At 39.7% G+C, this 27,771-nt stretch overlaps 1 protein-coding gene across 3 annotated transcripts in view; it reads right to left on the bottom strand.

Annotated features, from left to right (window-relative positions):
• Positions 1 to 27,771, bottom strand: part of GABRA2 (gamma-aminobutyric acid type A receptor subunit alpha2) — a 103,375-nt gene that overhangs the window by 11,837 nt on the left and 63,767 nt on the right. For all 3 annotated transcript variants that reach the window (XM_039542650.1, XM_039542649.1, XM_039542651.1), the window contains 5 exons: positions 26,599 to 26,666; positions 10,392 to 10,612; positions 6,905 to 6,987; positions 2,031 to 2,174; positions 1,009 to 1,161 (listed from right to left, as the gene is read on the bottom strand). In XM_039542650.1, coding sequence (XP_039398584.1) covers positions 1,009 to 1,161; positions 2,031 to 2,174; positions 6,905 to 6,987; positions 10,392 to 10,612; positions 26,599 to 26,666 — 669 coding nt within the window. The remainder of the gene's footprint in view (positions 1 to 1,008; positions 1,162 to 2,030; positions 2,175 to 6,904; positions 6,988 to 10,391; positions 10,613 to 26,598; positions 26,667 to 27,771) is intronic.

The following is a 27,771-nucleotide window of genomic DNA, read 5'->3' as shown; positions in this document are numbered from 1 at the left end:
CTTGATCTCAGCTGCTGAACCCATTCACTACCTCCCTCCTTATGTCACACTCTGGTTTGGCTGAGGGAGAAGGATTTGGCCCAGAAGCACATGTTCACTAGAAAAAGAACTGCAGTTTGCACAGTGCAATATTTTGAAAGGATGTGGGACTTCCATTCTGCTTAGTTTATAAATAGAGCTAGAAGTATATATAAATCTACACCACACTAACACTTGTTGATAGTATAGATGAAATATTTCAGAGTCAAACCTCAATATAAATACAACGTTTAACTTGAAAACATTCAAGATTAGAACCTTATTACTTTATATGCAAACTGTTCCCTTTAAAAAAAAGGGGTCAAGGAAATATCTGTATGTTACTTTCATATGCTAATTCTCCTGAAAAACCTCAGGACTGTCAGGAGAGCTGTAGCCTGCACCTGAAGGTTCTACAAACAACAGCACTTTGTCACTTTCGATAATGAACTTGAATCAGAAAGGATCTTTGTAACAAGTTCCTCTGCCTGCTGAGCACCCTTCATGGCCAGAGGTCAATCTGTAGAACCCCACCTCTGCTCCCTCCTCTTCAAGGCCTCTTGCACAGACTTCTTCTGTGATGAAAAGAATCCTCTTTTGGCTCTGGGTTTATGCACAGAAAGTAAACTCAAAATAAAAAAAAGTCCAACAAACATGTTTTCTCAGGGTCTCCCCTGCCTCAGCAGGCTGCTCCCAGCCCTTCCTATCTAGAGTCTTAGTCCCAAATCCCAAGACTCTGCTCACTCCTCAAAGTCTCTGCTCTTCCTAAGCACGCACACATGCTTGCCACTTCGGAGTGCTTTTTATAGGGGAATCATCTGATTCCACTCTTTCAGTAAGCAGGGTTGACTAGCCCCAGGCCCTCCAGCCTATACAGGGCAAGCCACCCTATAAAAAGAACTAAATAGGCTTCAGCTGGTTTCAGAAATGCTAACTGATCGCTGCAGATGTTGCCTAATGCACATGCCATGTGTTCCTCAGAATACTCACCAAAGACTGTTCTTGCAGGTACAGATTCTCTGTTCAGCCAGAATGACACTTGGGAGAGAATGACTGTCATGATGCAGGGGAGGTAAGTCTGAATCACAAAATAACCAATTTTTCTCTTTAAGTGAAAATGAGCCGTCATTACCGTATATTCACCTAGTATATGAAAGAGAAAAACAAAAAAACCTATAAAATGAACTATTAGCCTCTATAAACAATTCACTTTCCTGCCAATTAAAGGTAGCATGGTACATATATGTGAAACAAATGGCCTGAGGATGCAGTCTACAAAACTATTTAGGCAGAACAATCCTACTGAATGTAAATTAACTTTTTTACTTTGATGCTGTGGGCTGTATCCTACTATCACTGAACTCAAGGAAAGTGTAGAGATGGGCTTCAATGAGAGCAAACTTGGATCCAATATTTGTCCTGCACAATATATTCTAGAAGTGAATTTTTATATTTACAAGGAAAAAACTGTGAAGCCTAACATCATTGTCACGGCACAATCTTGCATGTTCATATGCATGGGCAGACATTGGTGTACATACAAAGTCCCACTGAAGTCAATAGGGCTCCATGCAGATGCAAGGGTCCACTATATATCTATGAGCCTGTGGGATATACCAATAGGAAATGCTAATAATCCATTGTCCAGCAGAAAAAAAAACAATCAAATCACACCATGAAATAGTAAACTAAAAATGGCACTTCCCATCTTTCACCTTAACCAAGGTTTGGGCTACAAAGATTCATAAAAACCCTTGATATTAGATTTCACGGGAGCCCTGTGGAAACAGCGATAGGGAACAGTTACCTCCACTGACACTTGCTATTTCATTAAGCGTCAAGGAATTAGCAAATTGTTCTTACAGACTACTCACAGTATACAATATTACTGAAATGGGGTAATCTTATTACTGCCAATACTGGTTTTGGCAGCCTAATGACATAATACCACGAGCATCTTATGCTTATTATTGTAAAGCAACGATCCTTTTCTTCCAATGTATTTTACTAACCTGTACTCGATTTAACTGTCTCCTTTCCCACTGTTTGGCCCAGCAAATCATACTGATTCAATCTAGAGCCATCCGGTGCAACCTGTACGGAATCAGATGCATTGTAAGTCCAAATGTAGGTCACTTCTGAAGTTGTGTAAGCATCTATGGGAAATAGTAAGAAAATATTCTGTCAGCATTTTAGAACAAAAAGTGTCCATAATTTGCAACTTCAGGGCATAAATAATTAGGAGAACTACTTCATTATTTTGTTAAAACCGTCATTATAGTCTAAGACTGACAGGGCAAAATAATATTTAAATTGCTTGAGAATATGCAAGCCTCATGGTATACATGCAGCACAGGAATATATAGTGTTAATTGTCATTGATATAACCAACTGAAAATCATTGCTGCTGAGTTACAAGCAAAATCTATTTATAAACGGTTAAAATATTCTTTGGAGATTACTTATTAAATGTGCCCTAAAATCCGAATCAGAGTGGGCGCCTGTGTCAATTATTTGTTATGTGTAGGGCAGATTAACTTTCTGGAAATTTGTTTCTGCCTGCTCATCTATAGAGTCTGAAATGAGCTACAAGCTTTTCCTGCTCATTTGATGTTCATATCTAATATGGTGTTGCAGTGTTAGGCAGACCCAAGAGTCACTGTGCCCTGCTGTCTCTGGGCCTGTTTTTTCCCCCCTTAAATTTCACTCCATAACCTGGCCCCTCTGAAAGGAGTGGGAGACACAGACTGTTGGAGCTGCTCACACAGGACACTCCAGAGGATAGCAAAAGGGAAAATACCCACTTTGCCAAGGAGCAATATGAAGGGACCCACCCTCACTCCTGTAGAGAGGAGACTAATGAGCTATTCTAGGCTCATTCAGCACCAACCAGGCACACCTGTAAGGCTTACTCTGCCTGGAGCGGGAATCTTAAAAAAGGAACATTACCACAGGAAGGGGTTGTGAACAGGAAGAAGATTGCAACATCTCAGAGACTGCTGATCACAGGGACTGATCAACCAAGAGGGAGACAGTCGTAGGCCTCACTGCCCTTGAAACTACATGGAAAGTCAAAAGCAGGGTACCCCCAGAGAAGAAGCTGGATGTAGACCCTAATTAAAGACACTATACCAAGTGATAAGCCAAACCCCAAAGGGCTGCCTAAGAGACAGACCACCTTTGCCTTTCTTTTCTTTTCCTTTGATTCCCCTCTCGCTCAAGGGAAAGAGAGAGAAAAGGACCTTTCTGTTGTTTGTTCAATTTTATTTGGAGAACCCCTCATGAGCTGCAAAGAGGGGAAGGACATTATAAACAACTTAAATTGGGGTCTGGTGGGGGCTCAGGAGAGCCCCAACCCTCCCACAGGATTTTTTTTTTTGCAAAACTAATAGCACTGCCAACATAAACTAAAAATAGAAGGAACTAAACTGCCAGCTTTAATGCATCTTCAATGACTGGGAGACAGAAAAACACTATGTTCAGCACCTCTAGCGTCCCTTAAAGGTGGATGCGGTCATATGGAGTGTGAGTGTGTTTTTCTGTTTGTTCTTAGGATACTGACTTAACACTTGCTGCATGGGATGCTTGGGGCTGTTTATTACACAAGAAGTAGGAGAGTGTTTCAAGCCTGGGGTGCAGCATGGAGCAAGACATGAAGAGCAGAGTGGGAGAAAGGTACAAAGGAAACAGTAGGAGGGAGATTTGTGCAGAACAAAGGCCATGAGAGATGGGAAAGATATTTCCATTGCAGTAATAGAAGCTGTACACAACACTTAGAAAGTGATTCAGAAAAATTGTCCATGTAATCCAAATAAAACCACCAAGGGGAATAAAATTCAAGAAATAATATAATTCTGTCCCTTATGTTCATTTTGTAAAAGAAAGGAACACACTTTTCCAGTCTGATATCCCCAATCGGCAAATGGGGCGTGAAGAGAGGAGGCTAAAGCATTGATGGAAGAAATCATGTTCAGAGTCTGATAGCGATAAGTAAATTTAAGTCCTATGCTGTGGCTATAGTGCAGGTGGAGAAAGAAATACAACATATCACCTAGCTGAGTTTCAGTCATTTTCATTTGAGAAAGCTCTAGAGGTCATGGGGGAGCTTCTTCATGCAACCAGCCATACCCCACATGGCAATAAAATCTAGCAGAGACAAAAATTGCAGAGACTGTTAACACTTCCCTGCAGGATAGTGTGTTGCCAGCTTCCTACATATATGCAGCTGGAAGTCTCTTGCCTGACAAATCATCATTACAGCCTTGTCCCTAACCTTCCCATTTAGGGTTAGGTTATTGAGAAGCATGAAGTAAGGCAATTCTGGTATCATCTGTTATCCTATGATTTCTCTGATTCTTTCACTTTGGCTTTTGTCCTGGGTATGGCAGAGAGACTGCAACAGTCTTGCTGGTTGATGATCCTCCTTAGTGACAGTTTACACTGCAGTAAAAGACCTGTGGCACAGCTGCAGCTAGCCCAGGTCAGCTAACTTGGGCTTGCTTGGGCTGCAGGGTTATAAAATTGCAGTGTAGCCATTTGGACTTAGGCTGGTGACCAGCCTCCAAGACCCTACAAGAGGGAAGGGTACCAGAGCCCAGGCTCCAGCCTAAGCCCAATGTCTACACTACAATGTTATAGACCCGCAGCCCGAGTCAGCTGACCCAGGCCAGTCACTGGTCTTTTATTGTAGTGTAGACATACCTTAAGTGTCCATTCTGATTTTTTTAGGCTCGTCAGTACCCTTTGATCATAATGCTCCTCATGACAATTTGTTCACACACCCAAAAACCCTATCTGGCATAGCCAGACTCTCTTAAGCTCTTTCCTCATACAGAAATTCCAGACAGTAATGTTGGACATTGAGTTCAATGGAGCTATGCTGATTTACACCAGCTGAAGATTTGTCCTCATACATGTAAACCACAGTCCCTCAGGTGCTCAGCTTTATTGTTATCATTATTCATGTTTTTTTCCTTGTTCTCTCCCCCATTAAAAACAGAAATATACATGGGACTCTAGAAATGATTTTAACCTAAAAAATTAAACAATGAAAAAAGTAGGAGTAAGAACAAGTGAGAGAGACGGGCATATGCAAAGGCATGTGTGAGAACTCCAGCAGTTCTTTAGCACTGGGACCTGCAATGTGCAGGAAAACAGTCAGCTTTTCAAAAAAGAGTAAATATTGTGAACAAGTTTCAATTCTTCCTTTTCCTACAGAACCTGACGCTTGGGAGGAGCCAAATAAACAAAATAAGCACTAGCACAGTCAGACACAGAACAAATCAGTTACCAAAAAGCAGAAGAAACTCACTCAGTCTAACATATTCAGTTCCAGGCAGATGTGTTTCAAACCTCTGTGTACAAGTGAAGTCCAAGGATATATTTGTCCAAGGATATATTTCAATGGGTTTGTTTCATGTTTTGGGATTACCTCTAGTTTTATACTTTCCCTTTGGAATTCAGCCTTTCATAACACTTTGTCTTCAGACCAGTTCATTGCTATATAAAACTTGTTATTTTACTACTACACATGGCAAATATGCATTTATTTGTACCCAAAATCCTGGGTGCTCTCTCTGCACACAGACAGTACTGGCTGCAAGACCCATATACTATTATTTCTTAGTTGATTTTATGTAACACTTCTGGTGTTATGTTGTTGTGTTACATAGTTTAGGTAACACATAGCTAAATTAGAATATAAAGCAAAAGATTACTTCCCATGAGAAAGAAATCTGATATGTATTCAAAGCAGGCTTGTAAGAGTCGACCCTACTCAGTCTTCACTAGGCACAACTCCCATTTGCACATTTTCTAGTTAAATAAAATCAGACCAGAATCTCTAGCCCCTTCTATTTCAGTGCAGAAAGGAATAAAAGCGACCTGTCTCTCTGCAACCGGGGATTCCCCCACATGGAGATGATCCCAGAGGGCACAGACTTAGTGCAGCCCATTCCGATGTTTTTTCCCCATACACATCAGAGGCATGGTCAGAGTGCACAGGGCTCTGACAATGCCCAGCTTATGAATAAAATTACCCCTTTAGTTACCACCCGGTGGAACGTGGGGGTTGCTTTATACTCTATTAGGCCAATCTGAAATCAGCCAGAGAATCAGATAGCAGTAACCAACCCCTTGAACTTCACCTTCTATTTTGTGCTCAGCAGTGAATCTGCTGCTCTCTCTTAAAAGAAAATAAAGGCAAGAAACCAAGGAAATAGATACAACATTTAAAAATCCCCAGCTATTATAAATCATGGGCCTGATTCTGATCTCACTTATAACAGGAATTATGCCACTGAAGTTTATGAAGTTATGCTGGTATAAAAGTGGTGTGAGAGAGATCAGGATCAGACTCTATATATTAAACTACAAAATGTACCCTGTAACTTTAATCTCAATAAGTCATTTGCTGCAGCCTTCACAGACTAAGAATGAAACAAAACATACCATTAAGAGAATAAATGCACTGCAATTTAAACTATGCCAGTTAGAATTTTTAGAAACTTCACAGATATATTTTTGAATATGTAACTTTGTTTAGAAAACTTCAGTTTACTTTGTATAAATACAATACTTATATTCCATATACACAGGTCTTGATTCACCACTGTTACTGAAAACAACAGTTACACTAGCATAAAACTGGAACAATGCAGTGGTAAATTAACCCCACAATATTTTTAGTTAAAGCAGAGTCCAGGAATTTTTCAAATGCCTTACAGGATAGAACACTGAAAAAGATCTCACCATGTCAAAATACATGATACAGTATAACCTTCTGTGCCTACATAAACCTGGGCAATGACAATTTGTGAAACAAAGTGATGTTGAACCACACAAGATATTCATTAGCCAACGGCTATACTTCTAGCTATGTACTTACAGCTGCCAAATTTCAACGGGCATGAATGAGCATCCATAGGAAAGTCTTCCAAGTGCATTGGACATTCCGCTTGGACTGTAAGCCTAAAAGGCAAAAGAACACTACATGTTTAAATAAGTTAACAAGACAAGAAAATCAATTCCACAAAAAATGAACAGAGTTCATGCTGATTTAGAAGATGAAATTGCAGTGTTATATTAAACTAATTAAAATTTAAATCACCTCTTCCTTCTTCACTTTTATGTGGTCCTTCAGAATACATTGATTTATCACATCAAAAACTTATAGCTGACTTCAAAACTATGAGTAAAGGTCATTTACATGAAAATATAAATTATATAACAGTGGGTTGTTTGGCATAGTCATTTTCTTCTCCTAATATTCAGAGACACATGTTGCATGGCTCCTAATAATTTGTTACAAAAGCACATAAAGCACGGCTGATTTGCTTAAGAAATGTGCTCCACTAGCCTCTGAACCTTTTTTTTTTTTTAAACATCTGAAATGGAAAGTGTGAAAAAAAAGGCATTCATTTAAAAAAAAAAAAGGCTCTTCTCATTCCTCAGTTTACTACAGTGCATACACTAATGTCAAAACATTAACAATAAATACATGGAATGTCCTGCGCAAACGTGCTTACATCAAACTCAAAATAATCTTAAAACATATGAAATAATTTCTCTCAGATTTTTCATCTGGATTAGTTTTGATTAAACATTGAATTGCATGAATGGACAGGTCCCCAATACAAACCATCTCTAGGTACAGCAAGGCATGAAAAGAATAAATACTAGTAATCACAGACTGAAAAACAAAACTGTCTATATTAAAGCAGGCAGTTTATTTTCCATTACATAGGTTTAGTGCTTCATTTAGCTTTATTTTCTCAAGATTCATAGTTAGAAGTTAAACAGAAGGCTTATACTAATCATATGGTAATTTGAGAGTGTACAATGGCCAGTTCTGAATTTATAAAATTAAAGTAATTTAAGACATGAATTTCACAGCTTCAAGAGCAACGTACCTTTAAGTAGTTGATTTATAATCGTACACAATTGCACGATTAATTTCATTTGGCATAATCTATCAGTTTACATTAGCTGCCTCTTTTTTTAATCTCTTCAAATTGGGTGGAAACGGCATTTTCTTTGATTTGCAGCACAGGATTAAAGACAAGTTTCTGGATGGTTGACATTTCAATCAGTTAATACAAACATGGATTCAAATATTAATTTGATCACAAGTGAAAATACTATAAATGGTGATGGCCTCAATTTAGTTCCTAGTAAACTTTTCTATGCATCTTCAAACCATCACATAATTCAATATGATTAGCAGTCTATTTATCAAGACTCAGAAGAGCAACTGCTTGGCAGTTGTACAGCAAATCAGGATTAAGGTGCACTGACAGAGCTGTAAGACTGCATAGTGCCTGATTGCTTTGTGGCTCATGATTTATGCCTTACTCTAGCTGGGGAGATGGTGTCCACTTTCACAATCAGTACAATTCATTAAATTTGTTCAAAGAAAATCATTTAAAAATAAGTCAGAGGTTTTTGGAAATTGTTATACAATGGTTTTAAACTAGGGTTCCCAACTTTCTAATTGCACAAAACTGAACACCCTAGCCCCGACCCTTCCTCGAGGCCTCACCCCTTCCCAAAGGCCCCACCCCCCACATTCCCTCCCACTTGGTGGCTCGCTCTCCCCCACCCTCACTCATTTTCATTGGGCTGGGACAGGGGGTGAGGGATCTAACTGGGGGTGCGGGCTCCAGGGTGGGGCCAGAAATGAGGGGCTCAGGGTGCAGGAGGGGGCTCCGGGTTGGGGTGCGGGAGGGCGTATGGGCTCAAGACTGGGGTCTGGGATGAGGGTTTGGGGTGCAGGATGGGGCTCCAGGCTGAGGGATGGGGCCAAGGGATTCAGAGTGCAGGAGGGGGCTGTACACTGAGGCAGGGAATTGGGGTGCAGGGGTGGATATGTCTGGGGCGGGGGTGCGGGCTCTGGGGTGGGGCTGGGGATGAGGGGCTTGGGGTGCAGGAGGGGGCTCCAGGTTTGGTGAGGGGCTCAGGGCTGGGGATTGGGGCTCAGGATTGGGGCACGGACTTACCTTGGGTGGCTCCTGGTCAGTGGCGCAACAGGACTAAGACAGGCTCCTTGCCTGTCCTGGCTCCACACTGTGCCCTGGAAGTGGCCAGCAGGTCCAGCTCCTAGGTGGGGGAGGGGGTTAAGGGGCTCCACACGCTGCTCTTGCCCTGAGGCACCATCTCCGCAGCTCCCATTGGCTGTGGTTCCCAGCCAATGGGAGTGTGGAGCTGGTGCTTGGGGCAGCGGCAGCATGAAGCATGCTGGCTGCTTCCAGGACATAGCGCGATGCCAGGTAGGAACTAGCCTGCCTTAGATTCGCAGCATCACCAACCGGACTTTTAATGTCCTGCTCGGCGATGCTGACCGGAGCCGCCAGGATCCCTTTTTGACCGGGCATTCTGGAAGGAAACTGGACACCTGGCAACCCTATTTTAAACTGACCAATAAAAGTAAGAGCATTGCAATAGAATACGTTAATAGCAAATTCCACATCGTACTGAGACACTTTCTAACTGAAGGTTATGTTTTGCTCTTACTAATTTTCTAACCAAATTGACTCTTTAGGAAAAAAATGTACCTAAGGATGACTTTGCATTTTTCTTAGAAACTGATCATACATAGGATGTAAAAATAAAACATTAAATTTAAAAGAAAATGTTTTAATAGGATACAAAGAAAATGTTATTAATTAAGATATAGTTAATTAAGATATGCACACAGGACTTCTCCCTCCTCATTTCTCTTAGCCAATAATCTGGGTACTTAACTCCATCAAATCACTGTCAGTTACACACAAACCATTCATATAGTAACAAGATGTTTACTAGAAATCACGTGCAAGTTTAATCGCTGTACTATCAGCTGGTCATTGAAGTTGGTAAATTGTTAATGCCTAGCTCTTATATAGTGTTTTTCATCCATAGATGTCAGAGCAATTTACAAAGGAGATTAGTATCATTATCCCCATTTTACAGTTGGGGAAACTGATATACAGGGAGGGCAAGTGACTTGCCCAAGGTCACCCAGCAGGCCAGTGACAGAGATGAGAATATTACCTAGGTCTCCTGAGTTCCAGTCCAGAGTTGTATCCATGAGGCCACAAGTGAAGCAAAAGAGTAGCCTGGAGACTGAAAATGCTATATAATTTCTATTTCCATATTCTATTGCAATGCTGTTACTTGTACTGGTCAGTTTAAAACCACTGTATAACAATTTCCAGAAACCTCTGACTTACTTCTATATGATTTTCTTTGAACATATTTAATGAATTGTACTGACTGTGAAAATGGACTCCATATCTCCAGTTGGAGTAAGTCATAAAGCATGAGCAATAAAGCATTATTCCTTAGAAAAGCCATGTAAATAAATACTGTGAATACAGACAGATAAAAAGAAGTACCTCATGGTATACAAGAGAGTTCCATCATCCTGGATTCGTAGTAGTTTGTTTGGCATTGTCATGTTATGAGCAACTGACTTCTTCCCATTGTGAAAGAATGTGTCTGGGGTCCAGATTTTGCTAGCCATTAAGTTGTTCAGTCGAAGGATGTTCATTGGGCCTTTAAACTTTAACCTCTCATCTTTCCATTTTTGACGGAAGAAAACATCTATTGTGTACTCCTATAACGGAAAAAGACATTATGTTTGTCATAATGAACATCAGTCTGTTTTCCAAGCACAGAACACTAAAATGCTGGTTGTACAAATTCTGTTAATAAAAGTATTTGAAGGGGAAAAGTGGTCAACAACTATAATTGTATAATATCGAGGTTAATGAAGAGGAACTTAGAGAAAGCATTTAGGGTCTATACTCCCCTTGGTAAGGGCACATAAAGTAATACTCATTAGCCATAATAGACATGCTACGTTAGTATATATAAGCCCTAATAATTAGATGACTGTAGTGCAAATTAGTTTTCATAAACATTGTCATGAATAGTTAGTAAAGGGTTAAAGCATAGTCCCTGGTGGGCACCTGACCTGAGGACCAATCAGGGAAGAGAATTTGAAACTCCTAGGAGGGAACTTTTTCTCTCTGTTTGGGGGGGTCTTTGTCTTTGGCCGTTTGGAGTTCAAGAGACCAGACGAGTTAATCAAGTCCCTACAAGTTCCACCTTTCTGAACTAATTTCTTCTAGTCAAGATAGTGAGTATTAGAAAGATACTTTGTGTCCTTATCTAATAATCTTATGTTTGCAATTCTGTGTGGTTGTTATTGATTATTCTTAATTCTGCTTGTACTGGTTGTACTGAGAAAGAGAGAGGATTCTCTCCAGAACTTAGCAAGGTTATACCCTATGAGTGTCCAGCTTGGACTCATAGAGATTCTGTATTTTCTTTTTGTTCTCTTAATAAATTCTTTTCTTTTCTTTGGACTTGGTTAATTCCTTCCCTTGGGGAAATTCAGGGGAAGGGGAGGGGGAAGTGGGCTGCTTCCCTGTGTGTAGAGATTCAAGGCGTTTGAATCCAGGTATCTCTCTTCAGAGCAGGCTGGAGAGAGGGAAGAGAAGGGAGGGGGAAGGTTCCTCCTCTGTGAATTGATCTGTGTTCCCAGGGAGTGTCTTTGAAGGGAGACAGGGGGGAAACAGGGGTGTCCCGGCCCACGAAATTGACCGGGTGGTGGCAGCCGAAGGGGAGACCTACCCTAGGATTTTGGGGTGGGGGAAGACATGCTGGTCCTCACTTTGAAACCCCCCAGTTTCAAGTGAGGGTTCAGACCAGGACAAACATTTTTCCATTTTGTTCAGAAGAAATGAAGATCAATACAGACCAAATTAGAATGCATTACTGCAGCAAAAACACCTGTAGAAGGAAGCCAGTACTTCAATAGCATCGAGAATGGCCATGTTTTGAGCCAAGAAAACAAGCATGTTCAGAAAGTGCAGGATATATCCAGGAATATTAATATAAGAAAGATTATTCCCAAAAAAATAGTCAGTAACAAGGCTGTTGAATAATTATGGGCTTTACTAGCATGAATACATAGATAAGGAACAGTGAGTTATACCACTTCACTGACATATGATGAACAAAAGAGGGCAGACTGTCTGCTGAAATCCATGCCTATGAAGGGGCTGATAGAAGTATGCCTTGGTGTTTAATCTTGGGAGGAATTTGTGCTCAGAGTAGGAGGTTGTGGAAGAAGATTGATGTTCTACTTCCAGGTGCATGAGTTACTAACTGCTATCCCACTATTCTGTAGACCAGGGGTCGGCAACCTTTCAGAAGTGGAGTGCCGAGTCTTCATTTATTCACTCAGATTTAAGGTCTCGCGTGCCAGTAATATATTTTAACATTTTTAGAAGGTCTCTTTCTATAAGTCTATAATATATAACTAAACTACTGTTGTATGTAAAATAAATAAGGTTTTTAAAATGTTTAAGAAGCTTCATTTAAAATTAAATTAAAATGCAGAGCCCCCTCCCGACCGGTGACCAGGACCTGGGCAGTGTGAGTGCCACTGAAAATCAGCTTGCCATAGGTTGCCTACCCCTGCTGTAGACATTCTGTACACATCTTTAGGATTGTTTGTTGTTCTAGCTAAGAAAAATATTGATTAAAACTATAAGTATATCAAGTTAGTTAAAATCGTATGTGTAAATTATCTAGTGTTTTGTAACTATCAGTACTGCAGATAAGTTGGAATTTTAAGGGCATGAAAATTTTATAGGCATAAAACTATAAATAGTTCATTTGCAATATTATGTCTTCTGGTGCAGCTGCAGCTTTGTTGTACAGCTGCAACATGTAGCTGTACATTTAAAATAATCAATACGTTCCAATAATCTGTTCTATTGTAATTACTTTGCAAATACTACACTTTCTGGAGATTGTCTTATGTGCACATTATACTTGAATGACAATTAAATATCCTCTTATAATCCAATCAGTATAAAAGAAAAGTTAAAAGTAGTTTCAGTTACTACACCTGCCTCTGCCACTTTCAGTAGTTAGACAGACACACGCCTGACTGTATGTCTGTCTCCCTCTGCAAAGCCCTATGCAAACAGGAAACACACAAGCAGCTCTCTGCAATGGACTCATGTGCCCACATGGCCCTTCAATGGGGCTCTCTTTCAGGGGTCCATCTGCAAAGAGCTGCTTGTAAAATTGGGACCTACCTGACTGTATAGAGCAAACAACAAAACTAGTTCTACAAATATGCAAAAAGTAAATGAACTGGAAAACAAGAGAATTTCCATTTACAGATACTGTAAAATTAGCAATTAAATATTTTTTTCAGGTAGATGTGAGAGTTTTAATTTAACAGTATCCCTTTAAAAGTCCTTGCAAATCCTTAGAAAAAATTTTGCTAAATGCAGCTACTGAATGAACCAAACTGCTAGTGAATGATTTGATAGATCGTTTCGGTATCAAAATAAAATTCATTTCTGTACAAGTTGCAAAGTTTCTGTTGATTGAATCCTAGTATTTACACAAGCAAATGACGGAAGAAGTGGATCTTTGAAGTAGACAGAACTTCTCTACAACAGGGAGAGGTAGAGATGGGAGATCAGGCCTTTGACAAAGCTCTCACACTGGCCTCCTATGTTTGTTTACAAATACTAGGGAAGATGGGGCGGGGGGGGTACCTTGTGGCTTTCAGCCAGGGCAGGACCTTGTTGATTTAAGATCACGGGCAGGAACTACGCACCTGGGGTGAAATCATGGCCCTATTGAAATGCCAATGATTTCAACAGGACCAGGATTTCACTTGGATGATCTGCATACAGAAGAGGAGCTATGGGAAATACTGTCCCAAGCACATAAAAATAAAAACATTCCTAGGACATCATCCTTCATAAAAACAAAAAACAACAATGTGGTGTCTGTAATGTACCCACGTAGCACACTGGGCAACATTAGTGCTCAATAAAGTGAGGCGCTGAAGGCATTGAGCTGAGCCAGGCACAGTAAGAACAAGCACTGAGAAACTTCCTCCATTTTGCCAGTGCAATCCAATCTTGACCTGCTATTCTGAACTAATAAACATCCTTATCTAAACAGCCACAACTCCTACAGAATATTCTAAAACTACAACAAGAGTTGTGGGGAGTCTGGTGTGTAATCATAAATCCAAATCTAAAGGTATTTCCTTATTTTTCCTGAAAAAAAGGAAATAAAAAGTTAGAGGCATGAGTAGGCAAAAGAAATATTGTTAATTAGTAACGTTATGAAATTAGCAAGTGCTCCTGGGCAGAGGAAGCACATATTACATGACAATTCCCTCTTGCAGTGCTCATCACTTGCAGTAGCTTCACTCTCTGCGGAGATAGAAGCAGCCACCTAGTTCAGTGGAACTAGTGTGAGAAACTCTCAGCCAGGTATTTGTAATACACCATATCTATTGCAAATGTTGGGCTTGTGGTTTAACAATAAGTGTACTAGAAATGTACTAAAATCGCACACAACATGAAATACTAAAAGAAGCAAAATCAGAATTTCAAAATCTATTTGACTTTGAATTTACTAAAATACTTTATTACTCATGGAATCATATAGCTGAAACCTTTATGGCTCCCATGTCACTGCATTCATGCGCGGGATGAGTGGAGAAGGAAGACACAAAGGTAACTATCCCAGAGCTACACTGAATATACCCCAGATAATGGTTTACTTTTCACTTATTAGTTCTATTTCCTCTGATGCTACCTTCTATTTGTAATCATAAAAAGAAAAAGAAAAAGCTGTCTTAAATCCTTAAGTTACTCCGGCTTCCTTAGTATTTATAAAACATATTAAAACCAGGAAAATTGTGTAAAATCATACTGCCATATTTTCTCCCTTAATATGCATACCTTATATAACTTTATTGTACTGGCCAATGCGTTTCTCATCCAGTAGTTGCTACATGTGAAAGAGTTTGCTGTAAGTAAATTTATATATCTTTTGGTATGGTACTGCCTCTGACTTTTTGCTGAATAGTAGACTAGTCTCAAATATGGTGGGACTTCTTTTAAAATATTCATGCTGTAAATGGACCATTTTGATTACCACTACAAAAAGTTTTTTTCCTCCTCTCCTCCTGGTAATAGCTCACCTTAACTGATCACTCTTGTTAGAGCGTGTATGGTAACATCCATTGTTTCATGTTCTCTGTGTGTGTATATATATATCTTCCTACTGTATTTTCCATGGCATGCATCTGATGAAGTGGGCTGTAGCCCATGAAAGCTTATGCTCAAATAAATTTGTTAGTCTCTAAGGTGCCACAAGTACTCCTGTTCTTTCTGTGGATACAGACTAACACGGCTGCTACTCTGAAACCTGTCATTAAAAATATCTGTCTGCATATACACAAATCTAAATGTCTGTTTCTGCTATTTCTAGTGTTTCCATAAACAAAATATATAAGGGTCCTATTCATTACTGCATTGCACCTTGTGTACACAATTATACATGAGCAAATCAGAATGGCAGCATTTTACACACACGTCACACAGATCGAAAAAGTCTATGGAAGATGCAAAGTAGGGAAAAAAAATCAGAGCCTTAAAAGCATTTCTCTAACAAAATTGTCAAGCTCTATAGATAATTCTAACCTCTCTAAGGTTAAGGGAAAATTTCCCCTCTTCCATCCATACTGTTGCATGGTGTGTTCTGTGCAGAATATGGAATAGAGCAGGGATTGAGCCACATCATCATGAGTATGTCTCGTGGTCAACCTCCATGTCCATTTGCAATCACCTGGACCAATTCCTACCCTATCCACAGTCATATAATGTCACCATGGCAACTTCAGCACCGAGACTAGAAAAATATTAGGAAAGTATTTTGGCTGTCTTTAGTGTGATAAATGCTTTGTCCTTTTTGACTAAAGTCAATCTGTTTGTTTATTCTATTCATTTCATTGCCCTTTTCCATCTTTTCTGTTTCTGAGCTTGAGCCAAAGAAGAGAGTCAGCACATTGAGAGTAGCCAGCTCTCAGTGGACCACCAGTAAGTGTTCTACAGACCACAGCACAGGAACCACTTCAACAGAAGATCAAAAAGGATAACTTTCCCCCCAAAATGTGCAGCCTGAGGGGAACTGATGGCATGTAAAGTGACATTCCTTGTGTTGCTCTGTCCTATAAATCTGGTCCTCTATATTGTTATACAGAGGAATGAAATATTTGGTCACATATGCAAGTCTGCAATTATTGAAACATAGTGGTCTCCAGAAAAAAAAGTCAGCATTTGCCAAAAGACACCACACATTTACAGAATGCTTTCCTAGTCTAAATAGAAGGAGAAACTGTGTTCTTAGATACCACTGTGTGGTAGCTGATGGCAAACACTTCCTAATGTAGACTACTGCTTTGCACATATGTAGAGATGGACTCTAGAAAAAAAGAGCCTTAAACCGATACCTTGAATTTGTATTGTAAATTTTACAGGTACTCTTTCATCGAGAAAGATGTATTGTCAATATACTTGGTATTAGTCAAAACATTATTCAGCACAGTACCTCCATTAAACTAGAAGAGCATACTTTCAGTATTACAGAAATCTTCTGGTGCTAATTTCTGGTCTAATGAATACTCTCTGTTGATTTGTATTTGAGATCATGGTCTCACAGTTGTATTCTAATACTGTACATTTATACATGTTGCATTAGCTATCAAATTTGTATCCTGCCATTTGCTGTAATATTTTATATTACAATGTTAGAATTGTTGGGCCTGTTTTCTCAGTGACTGGACAGTGGAGTAAAATTATAGGGATTTCATTCTTTTTCTAGTAGAAAGTTGTTGTACTTGATGCCTCTGTGAGTGAAGACATTAGGTGTATGTCAGTATCTCTGGAGCAAAGTTTCAAATTGAGTCAAGTCTGAGCAATTCTCTTCCCTTACTTGACAATCTTTATTATGAAGGCTAGATTTGGACAGAAATTGTTTGGGGAAGGATGGGGGAACAAATTATCTCTCTCATCTGTCCATGGCTGACAGATTGTGGCAGCCTTTGCATCTGGAGGAGAGATGGAAACATTCCAAACACTTCAAATATTGTGAGTGTCCATCAGCATGCAGCACTGACACTGAACAGGTTGAACATTTATTAATCACGTCCTGTAACCCAGCTTTTTTGTTCTGACTAGATCAAGCCAAAATTCCTCATTTACTGACTTGTTCAGATTTGTCCAAGTTGGTCCTTTATGGTCAGATTGGCCTTTTATAATATAGTATTAACTCTCTGAAGCAATACACCAGGTGTCAGCAACCTTTCAGAAGTGATGTGCCGAGTCTTATTATTCACTCTAATTTAAGGTTTCGTGTGCCAGTACTACATTTTAACATTTTTAGAAGGTCTCTTTCTATAAGTCTATAATATATAACTAAACTATTGTTGTATGTCAAGTAAATAAGGTTTTTTAAATGTTTAAGAAGCTTCATTTAAAATTAAATTAAAATGCAGAGCCCCCCAGACCGGTGGGCAGGACCCAGGCAGCGTGAATGCCACTGAAAATCAGCTCAAGTGCCGCCTTCGGCACCTGTACCATAGATTGCCTACCCCTGCAATACACAAACATAATCAACGTAAACTGATTTAAAATAAGGTAAGTGGAGAGCAATGAGAAGTTAAAGTACCTTTTTACTGAATCTTTAAGGGCAGTCAGAAATATGTGTGGAGAAACAGTCCCTCACCCTCCCTTTAATTTATATATGTGGTTGATAAACCGATGAGAACAAAAGAGCTTTACCAACCTTCTTTTCGAAACGGGCCTCACTGGGAGTTGCAGCCATGTAGATGAGGGCAGAACTGGGCCCTGGTTATTTATTTACAAACTGTCAGTTGTTTTGTTGTTTAAAGTACCAGTGCTCCTGGTATCACATCTTAATTTTTCTTACCGAGTCTTAAGGCAATTCAGCCTACTAAATTAGTCCTGCTTCAGTTTAGTTTCAAAGCTATTAATAATGTTACTCTACAGCTAACTGTCAAACACTTCTGTGAAACCAAAGGAGCAGTTTTAGGCAAGAGCCCTAAGAAAAAACAAATTATTCAACCAGACTCATCTGTATTGTATCTGAGCCTTTGGAACACATCTGCCTCCTTGTTATAATGTGATACTTGCCTGAGTGATGAGCACTCAGAGAAAGTAGTGCAAGTCCTGCAACTTATTTTACTGGTGAATAATTCATCACAGCTCCCTTTGAATAAATGCTAAACATTTGGGCCCAGCTTCCAAACTCAAGCTGAGGTAAGTTCTGCAGTGGTAGCAATAAGCCAACTTTTATTTGGCTTCATCATTTAATTCTCTGTGGGAAGACTTCACTTACAGTGCAGAGGACTAGTTCAAGGCTCTATGCACTGCCAATGTCACACAAAGGGTTGTGCACAGAACGGTAGGCAGATGGTTACCTGCACACTCACCATGTTGTGTAGAGAGCTGCCCCCCCCCCCCCATTTGGCACTTCAGAAATCAGCCTGCTATGTTGCAATGGGAATATTTGTGCTAATCCAATGGTCACCAACAGTTTGTGCAACTTGAATAGCAGGAGTGGAATAGCAGTTGACCCCACTGAAGAGCAGACAAGGCTTGGGATGGATTTCTTCACCTCCAACTCCTCTGCCCTTTACCACCTGAAGACCAAATACTGTACATTGCATATCATTAGCTATTAGCCTGACAGTAAGTCCTGATTCCATAAAAGGAAAAAAAAAGACATTTCTTCTTTCCCCAAAGCCTGACAAGCTTCTGATCTTTACAAGCCAAAGACTATAGAGGACAAGTAGCTGGAAGTGAAATGTTTTCATTCAACCTGTCAGGAAGTCTATCTGTTCCACTATTCAGACCAAGCTTAACCCAGTTTTTGCACATGCTTATCCAGATTCTGCTACTTTACACACATTGAGTAATATCTCACTGAGTAGTCCACGAGAAATAGAGAAGGAAACTCCATAAGAGGAACTTGGCTGCGGTTTCCTCTCAGTGGCATTCCTCTACAAGTTTTATGATCTGGCTGTGTATTTTGTGCTCCATATAATGACTATTGCTCAGAACGTAAAAAATTATATTTTCCATTTAAAATTTACAAGCCCTTCTCTTGAGGAGATCAAGACATTTTGCTTCTTGAGAAGCTCTAGATGGCTGAATGAGAGGGAGGCTATGTCAGACAATAACTCAATTCTGAGGAAAAGCTGTAAACACACTGAGAATCGAGGGGGAAATATACAACAAAAAATAAAGATCTCCTTAACTACATTATTAGTTTTGAAAAGGGCATACAGAAAGAGCCAATTTTAATTGCCTGAATTCACAAACCCACTTCAGATTTTGTCATCTTGTCAGCCATGTTCCATTCTAAGTTTTATTACCTTCTACCTCAGAATTTTCAAATGTTAAAGCTTTTTTAAGCTTAATTACAGATCCTGTAATTAACTGCTTTAATTACCATTTAGTCCTATAACTTTCCTTGGACAATTATGGTAATTAACAATTTAGAGATACTGCTTTGTTTTTCAGTTGCTCGGTTTTTGTTTTTTAAGTATTCGGCTTTTTCCCTCTCAGGCTAATGTCACAATAAATTTACATCACTGACCTCGATGGAAGCCTTTAGAGCTTTACATCACAATACTGAATGTATATATTTCATAGAAATAATGATGCAACAACTGACGCTCTGAAGGTGCAATCTGCTTTATTTTGCTCTTTGGCTTCTCTTGATTAGTCCCCATTACTCGGCATAATGAAGTTGAAAAACAACTCCAGCGTATTCCCATTTTTTCCCTTTGACACTAAACTCTGTGGCTTAATACACTTCCATATCTTTATTAAGCAGCTAGTACATGTGGATCTGGATTTCAGATCATATAGAAAATTTACAGCAATTCTCCCACAACCGGTCTAGCACCAACGCATCAGTGGGAGAAATGCTAAAAATTCTTATTGTAGACAAAACATGAGGTTAGGTTGCTAACATAGTAACTAAGTACCACTGTTTACCTTCAGCAAGGCTAGATTAAAAGGTATAGTATTATCTGTAAGCAAGCAATTCTAAGGTCTTGAATTCAGATGCACGTGCCAGAGTTTCAGTGTGGCAGAGGAGAGCACAAGAAAAGGAATTCATAATTTGAAAGTAACAAAATGTAGTTTAAAGAAAACTTGCACTAATACAGTAAATGATGTCAGGTGACATGCAGCTGTTAAGGTCTTTTTTAAAAAAATCAGGACTAAAAGGAATTTTGACAATTAATGTACAGTTTCTTCTAATCACATATCCACATTCAAAGTGGTAACAGATTTTGGTTTTTAAGTTAGTTATCTAATTTATTTTTTTGCTGGACTCAAATCTATCTATTCAAAAGCATAGTACTCTGACTAAAAATAAAAAGATAACTATGTTACAAAGCAGTAGCATTTACTTTATTTCACCAAAAAAAATTCAAAAAATAATGGGCCCGATTCACCACGGCATTATTCCAGTCATATGCACGTGTACCTATCAGAGTTGATTGAGTTATGCCAACATAAAAAGTGGAGTAAAGTAATAGTGATTTGGCACTGTATCTTTTATCAACATTACAGCCATCTGAAAATTTATTCTTCTTTGAAGCTTCTTTACTAGTAAAGAATACAACCAGGTGAAATTTAATCCAAGGTCATTTCGATACAAAGGTAGCTGTAGCTATTGAGCTGAAGAATAATTCCATTAGCTCTCAGTATAGAAATACAAACAACTTTTTCTAAGTACTATAGAAGAGAGTCGTCTCATTTCACTTTCCCATAATCCTGAACTGCATGAGCCCCAGCTCACAAAGTTTATCCATCTCAGAATTAAACCAGGCATTTATTTTGGTTTGGTTGGCTATTCAATGTATAAAGCAATGATCATGTGAAAAAAATGAAGACGAAAATTGGGCAAAATGGAGAAAGGACACAAGACTCAGACATTAAGCTTATTCAGATAGTCTACCAATAATGTAATGAAGATGGTGATATAGCCCATACCTGGTTGAATAATCCTGACATTCTTTGTGGGTTTTTCCCCCAGGCTTATATCATAACATATATTGGGTAAGTGCAACAGATAACAAGCTAATGAAGGGACAATGGGCAAGAGTGCCTAATGACTTTAATTTCCAAGTTCTGTAGTGGGTATATAAATGAACTCAGGATTCTCTCAGCCCCTGTGTGCTTGTCAAATTCCTAAGAAAAACATTCCTGAAGAAAAAAAAAAGTGTCAACTCACAAGAATCACTGACATCTATAATGACTCCACAGAAAACAAAATGGAAATGACTAAAGCTGTTTTATAATGGGCAATTTGGAGCGGGGGGTGCAAAAAAGGAAAAAAAATCATAAGTGAGTCATGGCAAGTTTTGATTAAATCACAGATGTATAACATAGATGTGGATTTTTGTTTTGAATAATGTTCTTTTGTAACTTCTGTCTTTTGTAGTTGGAAGGGAGAAACAAGTATCTGCACCTCCGCAAGGAAGCAGAGGTGCAGGAAGAAGTCACACAGACTCCCCAACCTAAATAAAAGTAGAAATGGAGACTATGACCTACCATGACAAAAAGCTTGAGCTCATGATATAGAATTTGTGACCCACCATGACAAAACAACAGCACTAATGATATTTCCTTCTGTAATTGGAGTAAAAAAACAGTTACCATAAATGCACACATTCATGCGGTAGTTCTTTTGAAATTCAGTTTGTGCAACAATTCTAAAGCCAACAAGGTAACTTACAGTCTATGTACAGGAGACAATTTTTTTTTCCAAATTGGCCAAATTAATTAAATCTTGATGACGACTAAAGCAATGCCCTATTAAAGGATTTAGCACAACTCATTAGTACAAAAAGTCTTCTTTTTTTTAATTCTTCCAATGTTAGACTATTGAACCAAATTTTGTCAGATTTACTCACAATATTTCCTTGACAGCCTGATACCAAGTTTTGAAAGCTTCACCGCATAATTTTTATTTCTGCCAAAATTATGACTGGTTGAAAAAATTTGGAATTTCAGTGGAAACCTGTATTATGGCATTGGCTTCAAGTGGCAGAATAGATAAAAAATACATTAGCACTAATGGAAATTGAGCCATAACCGATTCCTATTAATTTGATAGCAAACAGTAATAATGATCATGAACTCTTTTGTTAGCAATGTGAATAACCAATGCTATTCCACCACAATTCCATTTGCCCCATTCCTATCATTTCCAGTGTGAATCTCCCCTGTTCCATACAGAGGGCGAGGTCAGTGTGAACCACACCCACACTATTCCCCAGATCTTTTTTGCAGACCTCACTCCACATGCATCATTCTTCCATCCCAAGATGACAGGGGAAAAACTGGCAGAATGTTAATGTAACCCAAGACTGCAGTTATTGTTCTATGACCCCCAACCCACTGCCAGCTGTGGGAGGGGGAGGAAGCCTTAAAAAGCAGTCCTAGAAGCACCAGTAGCTATGGTACCATCTTGGCAATGAAGCTGCATTCTCAGAGAACCTGACTTGAAGGTGCAGCACCTCAGCGATAATGATCCTACTTTCCTGAAGATCTCCTGGGATTCAGGTGATCTGGGAGCAGACCACTGCCATTCCACTGGAGAACTAAGGCCGGGGGGGGATCAAACCCGTCCGCCAGGTGAAACAATTTGGGGAAACTCTGAAAGGGAACAGTCAGTTTCAGAGCAACTGAACCTGTCTTCCCCCTCTGTAGTCAACCAAGGGCACCCACTTAAGGCTTCCAGCTCCACAGCCATCACCTCTCTTGGGTGAAGACACGCATCTCCCTCCCTCCCTCTTAATTAGGGATCTTAAGGTTGTCCAGCTCCCTGCCTTACATTGTGATATCCTCAACAATCCAGACACTCTAAAAGGCCAGCACCTGCAATTAGCTCTCTCTTTGAGGGCTCTGACCAGTGTATTGTCTGCAGATGTAAGTCATCACACATCTCCTTCGAAGCAAGCACATTTATTCTTAAGGTAAAAAGCATTACACAGAAGCATATTAAAATAATAAAAGAACCTACATGAATGCTAAAAAGCTTACCAGAGGTCACTCCCCACTCCAATCTAGGGCTTTGGTAGGTTTTAGTCCTTCAAAACTCACAATTGGTATTCCCCATGATTACACATTTGTACATCTTAGATCTAGGACCAGAACAAAGTCTGGGCAGATCAGTCATTTATACAGCTTGGGTCTTTGATCTTGGCCTTCTGTAATAGGTAGGTAATCAGCAGACAGTGGCGCTCTCCTCAGGGCGTAGATTCAAACAGCTAGGTTTTTGCATAACGGGAGATGTGGAATTTGCATTAGCTACTCTCTAAGCAGTCCCCAGGGAATCCACTGAACTCTTATTGTCCCCACAAGTCCATATTTATCTGGCACAATTCAATATAGTCTTTTGAACGGCTTTAAACTTCCCAGATTTCATATCTGACATCTCTCTCCTCAAGGGAAGTTGCATATAATCTTGGCCCACTTTAATACATAAACTTAATAAAATAAGGTCTTCCAAAGATATTGAAAGAAATTGCCATATCAGTCATGGGAACATCAAAAAGTTTTCCTCCCTTCAGAGCCTCCTCATATTCTGTGGACCCATGTATAGTGGTTTAAAGTTACAAAAGAGTCCAGCTGAATATATTTGCTTGAAAGAAAATTTATGGCATTTACACAAATATCATTTTCATGTTTGACAGGATACTTGGAAATCAATAATTATTTTAAACTCAGTTTTTTAGCTGACTCCTGGTATGCATTACAAAGTAATTTTATAGGAGTCAATTGCACATGTTATTTAAGCCTGAAACTTTGGTGTTAGATAAATAAAAGTGGTTTAAGAATGCACTATCTATATATCTGCAAACAGATCTACAGTCAATGGTAACAACTGTCATTTTGATTCACTATATTTCATTTCCCCAAGTATCCCCCTGAAAACTGCATTTATAGGACTGGTATCATAGGACCTGATTCTCCAGTGCCCCACACCTTGTGTGGTCATTTACACCTCTGCAAAGTCAAACTTCTCCACTCACACCAGTGACAAAATTTTGGAGAGGAAGGATGATCACATAGTTAGCAACCAGGACCTGGGAGACCTGGGTTTAAGTCCCTACTTAGCCACAGACTTCCTATGTGACTTTGGGCAAGTCACTAAGGGTACGTCTACACTACCCACCGGATTGGCAGGTAGTGATCGATCTATCGGGGATTGATTTATCACGTCTAGTGTAGACGCAATAAAATCGATCCCCAATCGCTTTGCTGTCGACTCCGGAACTCCACCGTGGTGAGAGGCGGAAGCAGAGTCGATGGGGGAGAGGCAGCAGTCGACTCGCCGCCATCCTCATGGCCAGGTAAAATCGACCTAAGGATATGCAGACTTCACGTAGCTGAAGTTGTGTATTTTAGGTTAACCCCCCACCCAGTGTAGACCTAGCCTTGGACCCAAACCCACAAAGGGACTTGGGTGTTGCATTTTTAGGTACCTAGAAAATCACTGAAACAACCAGGGGATCAACAAACCCTGAGCTAGTTGCCTAGCTTCCTATACAATGAATGGGGAGAAACAAGCTGCCTAAACTAGCCAATGGGAGATGCCCAGGAGAGATGTGTGTTCTATGCACAGCCCCAATCACAGAGTTCAGTGTCTACCTCTAGGCTGCAGGGAGGCAATATTTCTGCTTCCGAGCCACAGCTGGGAACCACTCTGCTGGAGTCAAGCAGTTTGGTGCCTAAGGTGTTTCTTGTGAGTTAGGCGGCTGCCTTGCCCCACACAAAAGGCCAAGTGGTAGTGATGGTGGTAGTGGAGGAGGAACAGTTAGCCCTGTGGTTAAGATACTCAGTTGTGATATGGGATCCTACCCTCAGCCCATCTTCTCCCGCTTCATAAAGCACTTTGGGGCTTAGGTGGATATAGGTCTCCAAGTGCCCAGAGTGAGGCAGCAATGAACATGCCCCGAGGCAGAAACACGGGTGCCTAGGGAACCTTTTCAGATAGAACTTATGTGCCATGTTAGTTTAGGCATCTACAGGTTTAGGTGGCAGCTACATAGGAGTTTTGTGGATCACGCCTGAAAGTGGGACTTAGGTGCCTAAGTCCCTTTGTGGATCCAGGTCTAAGTCTCTCTGTGCCTCAATTACCCATCTGTAAAAAGGGGATAACAGCACTTCCCTACCTCACAGAGATGTTGTGAAGATAAATGCATTAAAGACTGTGAGGTGCTCAGATATTATGGTAATAGGGGCCATATAGGTACCTTAGATAGAATTTTACACCTGTTTTGCCCTGGTGCATATTGCTGTGGAGAATCAAACCTATAGAGCTAGCTAACAAAATACAAATGATTTTAGAAGCTTCATTTCATATCCTATGGGGGAAAAAACATTTCCTGCTATTCACAAGAATCAAGGCCATCTATAATGCCGCCCAAGAAAACAAATACATTTTTTTTCTAAAATCAGCTTTTTATTTGAAATAGCTAATGAAATCCAGTATATAGTGTGTCAGTTGCAATGGCAAATATTTATTCAAAAACGGCGCTATTTTTTCAAGAAAAATTAAATTGGTATTTCTTTTCAAAATTGCACCTATTTCATGAATCAACCCCCCCACACACACACACAAAACCTCATGTTATGCATTTCTCAAATTCCTTCTATCTTGCACAGCCCTACCACCAACTAACCTGTTAACAGTTGTCAATTACAGAATGATCCATAGCATAACATGATGATTCAGAGATAGAAAGAGCCCAGAACAGGGAGCCAGTTGAGAAAGCTCTCCATAGACAGGGGAAGAGACCAGACTTAGGGTTAGGAGTTCAGGGCATCTGCAGTGGATGCCAACTTCTAGGGGTGGCAAATTGATATCATTAGGTAAGAAAAATGGGCTAAGGAGATTGGTGGGTTTTTTCGCAGCCATTTGGGGAAACATTTTCCACTCTGGGTGACAGCACACCTAGGACTGGCCCTGTAGGTCAATATTGTTAGCTTCTTTCTTTTAATAGCCATTGGTCCTGATCCTGCTGGTTCTTCATGACCTGAGTAGTTCCAATGACTTTCAGGAGACTACCTAAGAATAACTTACAAAAGTGTTTGCTGGATTGGCGCCATTGTTTGAAACTGCGTGTCAGAAACTCAAAAGTACAAGGGCCCCCTCCCTTCCAGTAATTGTTCTCAGATCATTTCATTGTGGGGGCGGAGTTTGAGGCCCACACAGAACAAACCTCACAGCTCACTCTCTCTCTTTTTGTCCCAAGCCATCCACCCAAAGTCCTTGAAAGCTCCTCAACTTTTCCAGTGATTGGGGATCTATGCTCTTCTTTATAAAGACTGGATATAAACAAACCCATTCAACAAGACATTTATAACAATTTGGGAACTGTTACTGATAGGCTTTCCCTGCCTTGACTTCGCTCTGGGTGAAATCCACCCAAGTGCAGAGGATCAAGAGAAAACCTATGACCACCTAAGTCACACTCTACATCTTTTGACATGTATATCAATTTTATATTGCCATAATTCTATTTATTTCAATGAATTTACTCCTGATTTGCTCCAGTGTAAATGGGAGTAGAATGTAAACATCTTTCACAGTTAACAGTAGGTTTCCTCAGCCTTTCTGTGCTATGCAAGCGAAAGATTAGTTCATTCAGGAACTCACCATGTCCGTGTCTGAAACAGGTCCAAAGCTGGTTACGTAGATATTAGTGAAGACTTTCGTTATACTGTCTGATAAGAGAAGAGAAAAAACACACACATTTTTAGCACATACATTCTCTGTATTCTGCACACAGAGTGATGTGAAACATTCTGAACCAGATTCTGCTCTTAGTCATACTGTTGCAAATATGGAGTAACTCCACTGACCTCATTAGAATTACTCTGCTGTTACACTGGCGTTACTAGAAGCCTCCCCTCCCCCCCCAAGTGCTTCACTTACAGCAAATACAAACTTCTTTCCCATTTTCACAGCCAGCAAAAATAATTACATTGCCTGGTATTTAATAAGGTGCCACAATTCTAAACATTAGAATTATCTAAACAATAACAGAGCTATTATTCCTAGTGTTGTAGATCACTGCTGTTAAAAGCTTTCTAATTCAAGGCTATTTTTTTTCCAGACTGAACAGCTTTTTTCAAAGCCAAAGAAACTGTTTACAATACAATTACTAATGGTGCTAAAAATAATTGTGCAACAGCATCCTATATTTTAATTGTTTAAGTGACAGATGTTTAAGCATAATAGTCCCTTCCTTGTGTTCACTCTGCTGCTTAACTCTTGTTAGAGCTATAGAAAGAATGTCCTCCTAATGATTATAGCTGGACAGCCTTGATTCCAGCATATTAATTGTTGTGCTGTAGGGAAAAATAATTGCTCAGTTTTCTATCTTCAATTTTCAGTGAGGCTCAAAACTAAATAATATGCACTAATAGGGATGTTCCACACCAGCAGAAAATTTCCCACAGCTGTTTCCATCTACCATGTAGGTATCAGGCACCTAGAATGTTGACTATTCTGCCTTTCAACAATTTAAGTGAAAAAGGAAAAAAAAAAAGAGGGGCATGGGGAGGGGTACTTAAATACAGCTAAGTGCAATTTGACAATGAAAGCACCATGCCTTTTCCTAAAAAGAACACTGCACCTCATAACTGCTCTTTGCTGCGTCTTGCCTTCCATATATGATCAAAACAAAGGAACAGGCAGTTAGTGCTTTCTATTCCTGGTTAAAAGGTGTTCTAAAAAACAATCTTTTGATCAAGATGTTGTATGATAAGATTTAATTTTTCATTCCATTGATGAACATAATAATGTAGACTTTGCATTAGAAGCCCA

This window comes from Mauremys reevesii, linkage group 5 (assembly GCF_016161935.1).
Source record: "Mauremys reevesii isolate NIE-2019 linkage group 5, ASM1616193v1, whole genome shotgun sequence".
Classification (NCBI taxonomy): Eukaryota; Metazoa; Chordata; order Testudines; family Geoemydidae; genus Mauremys; species Mauremys reevesii.
This window is presented reverse-complemented; position numbering and strand designations above follow the sequence as displayed.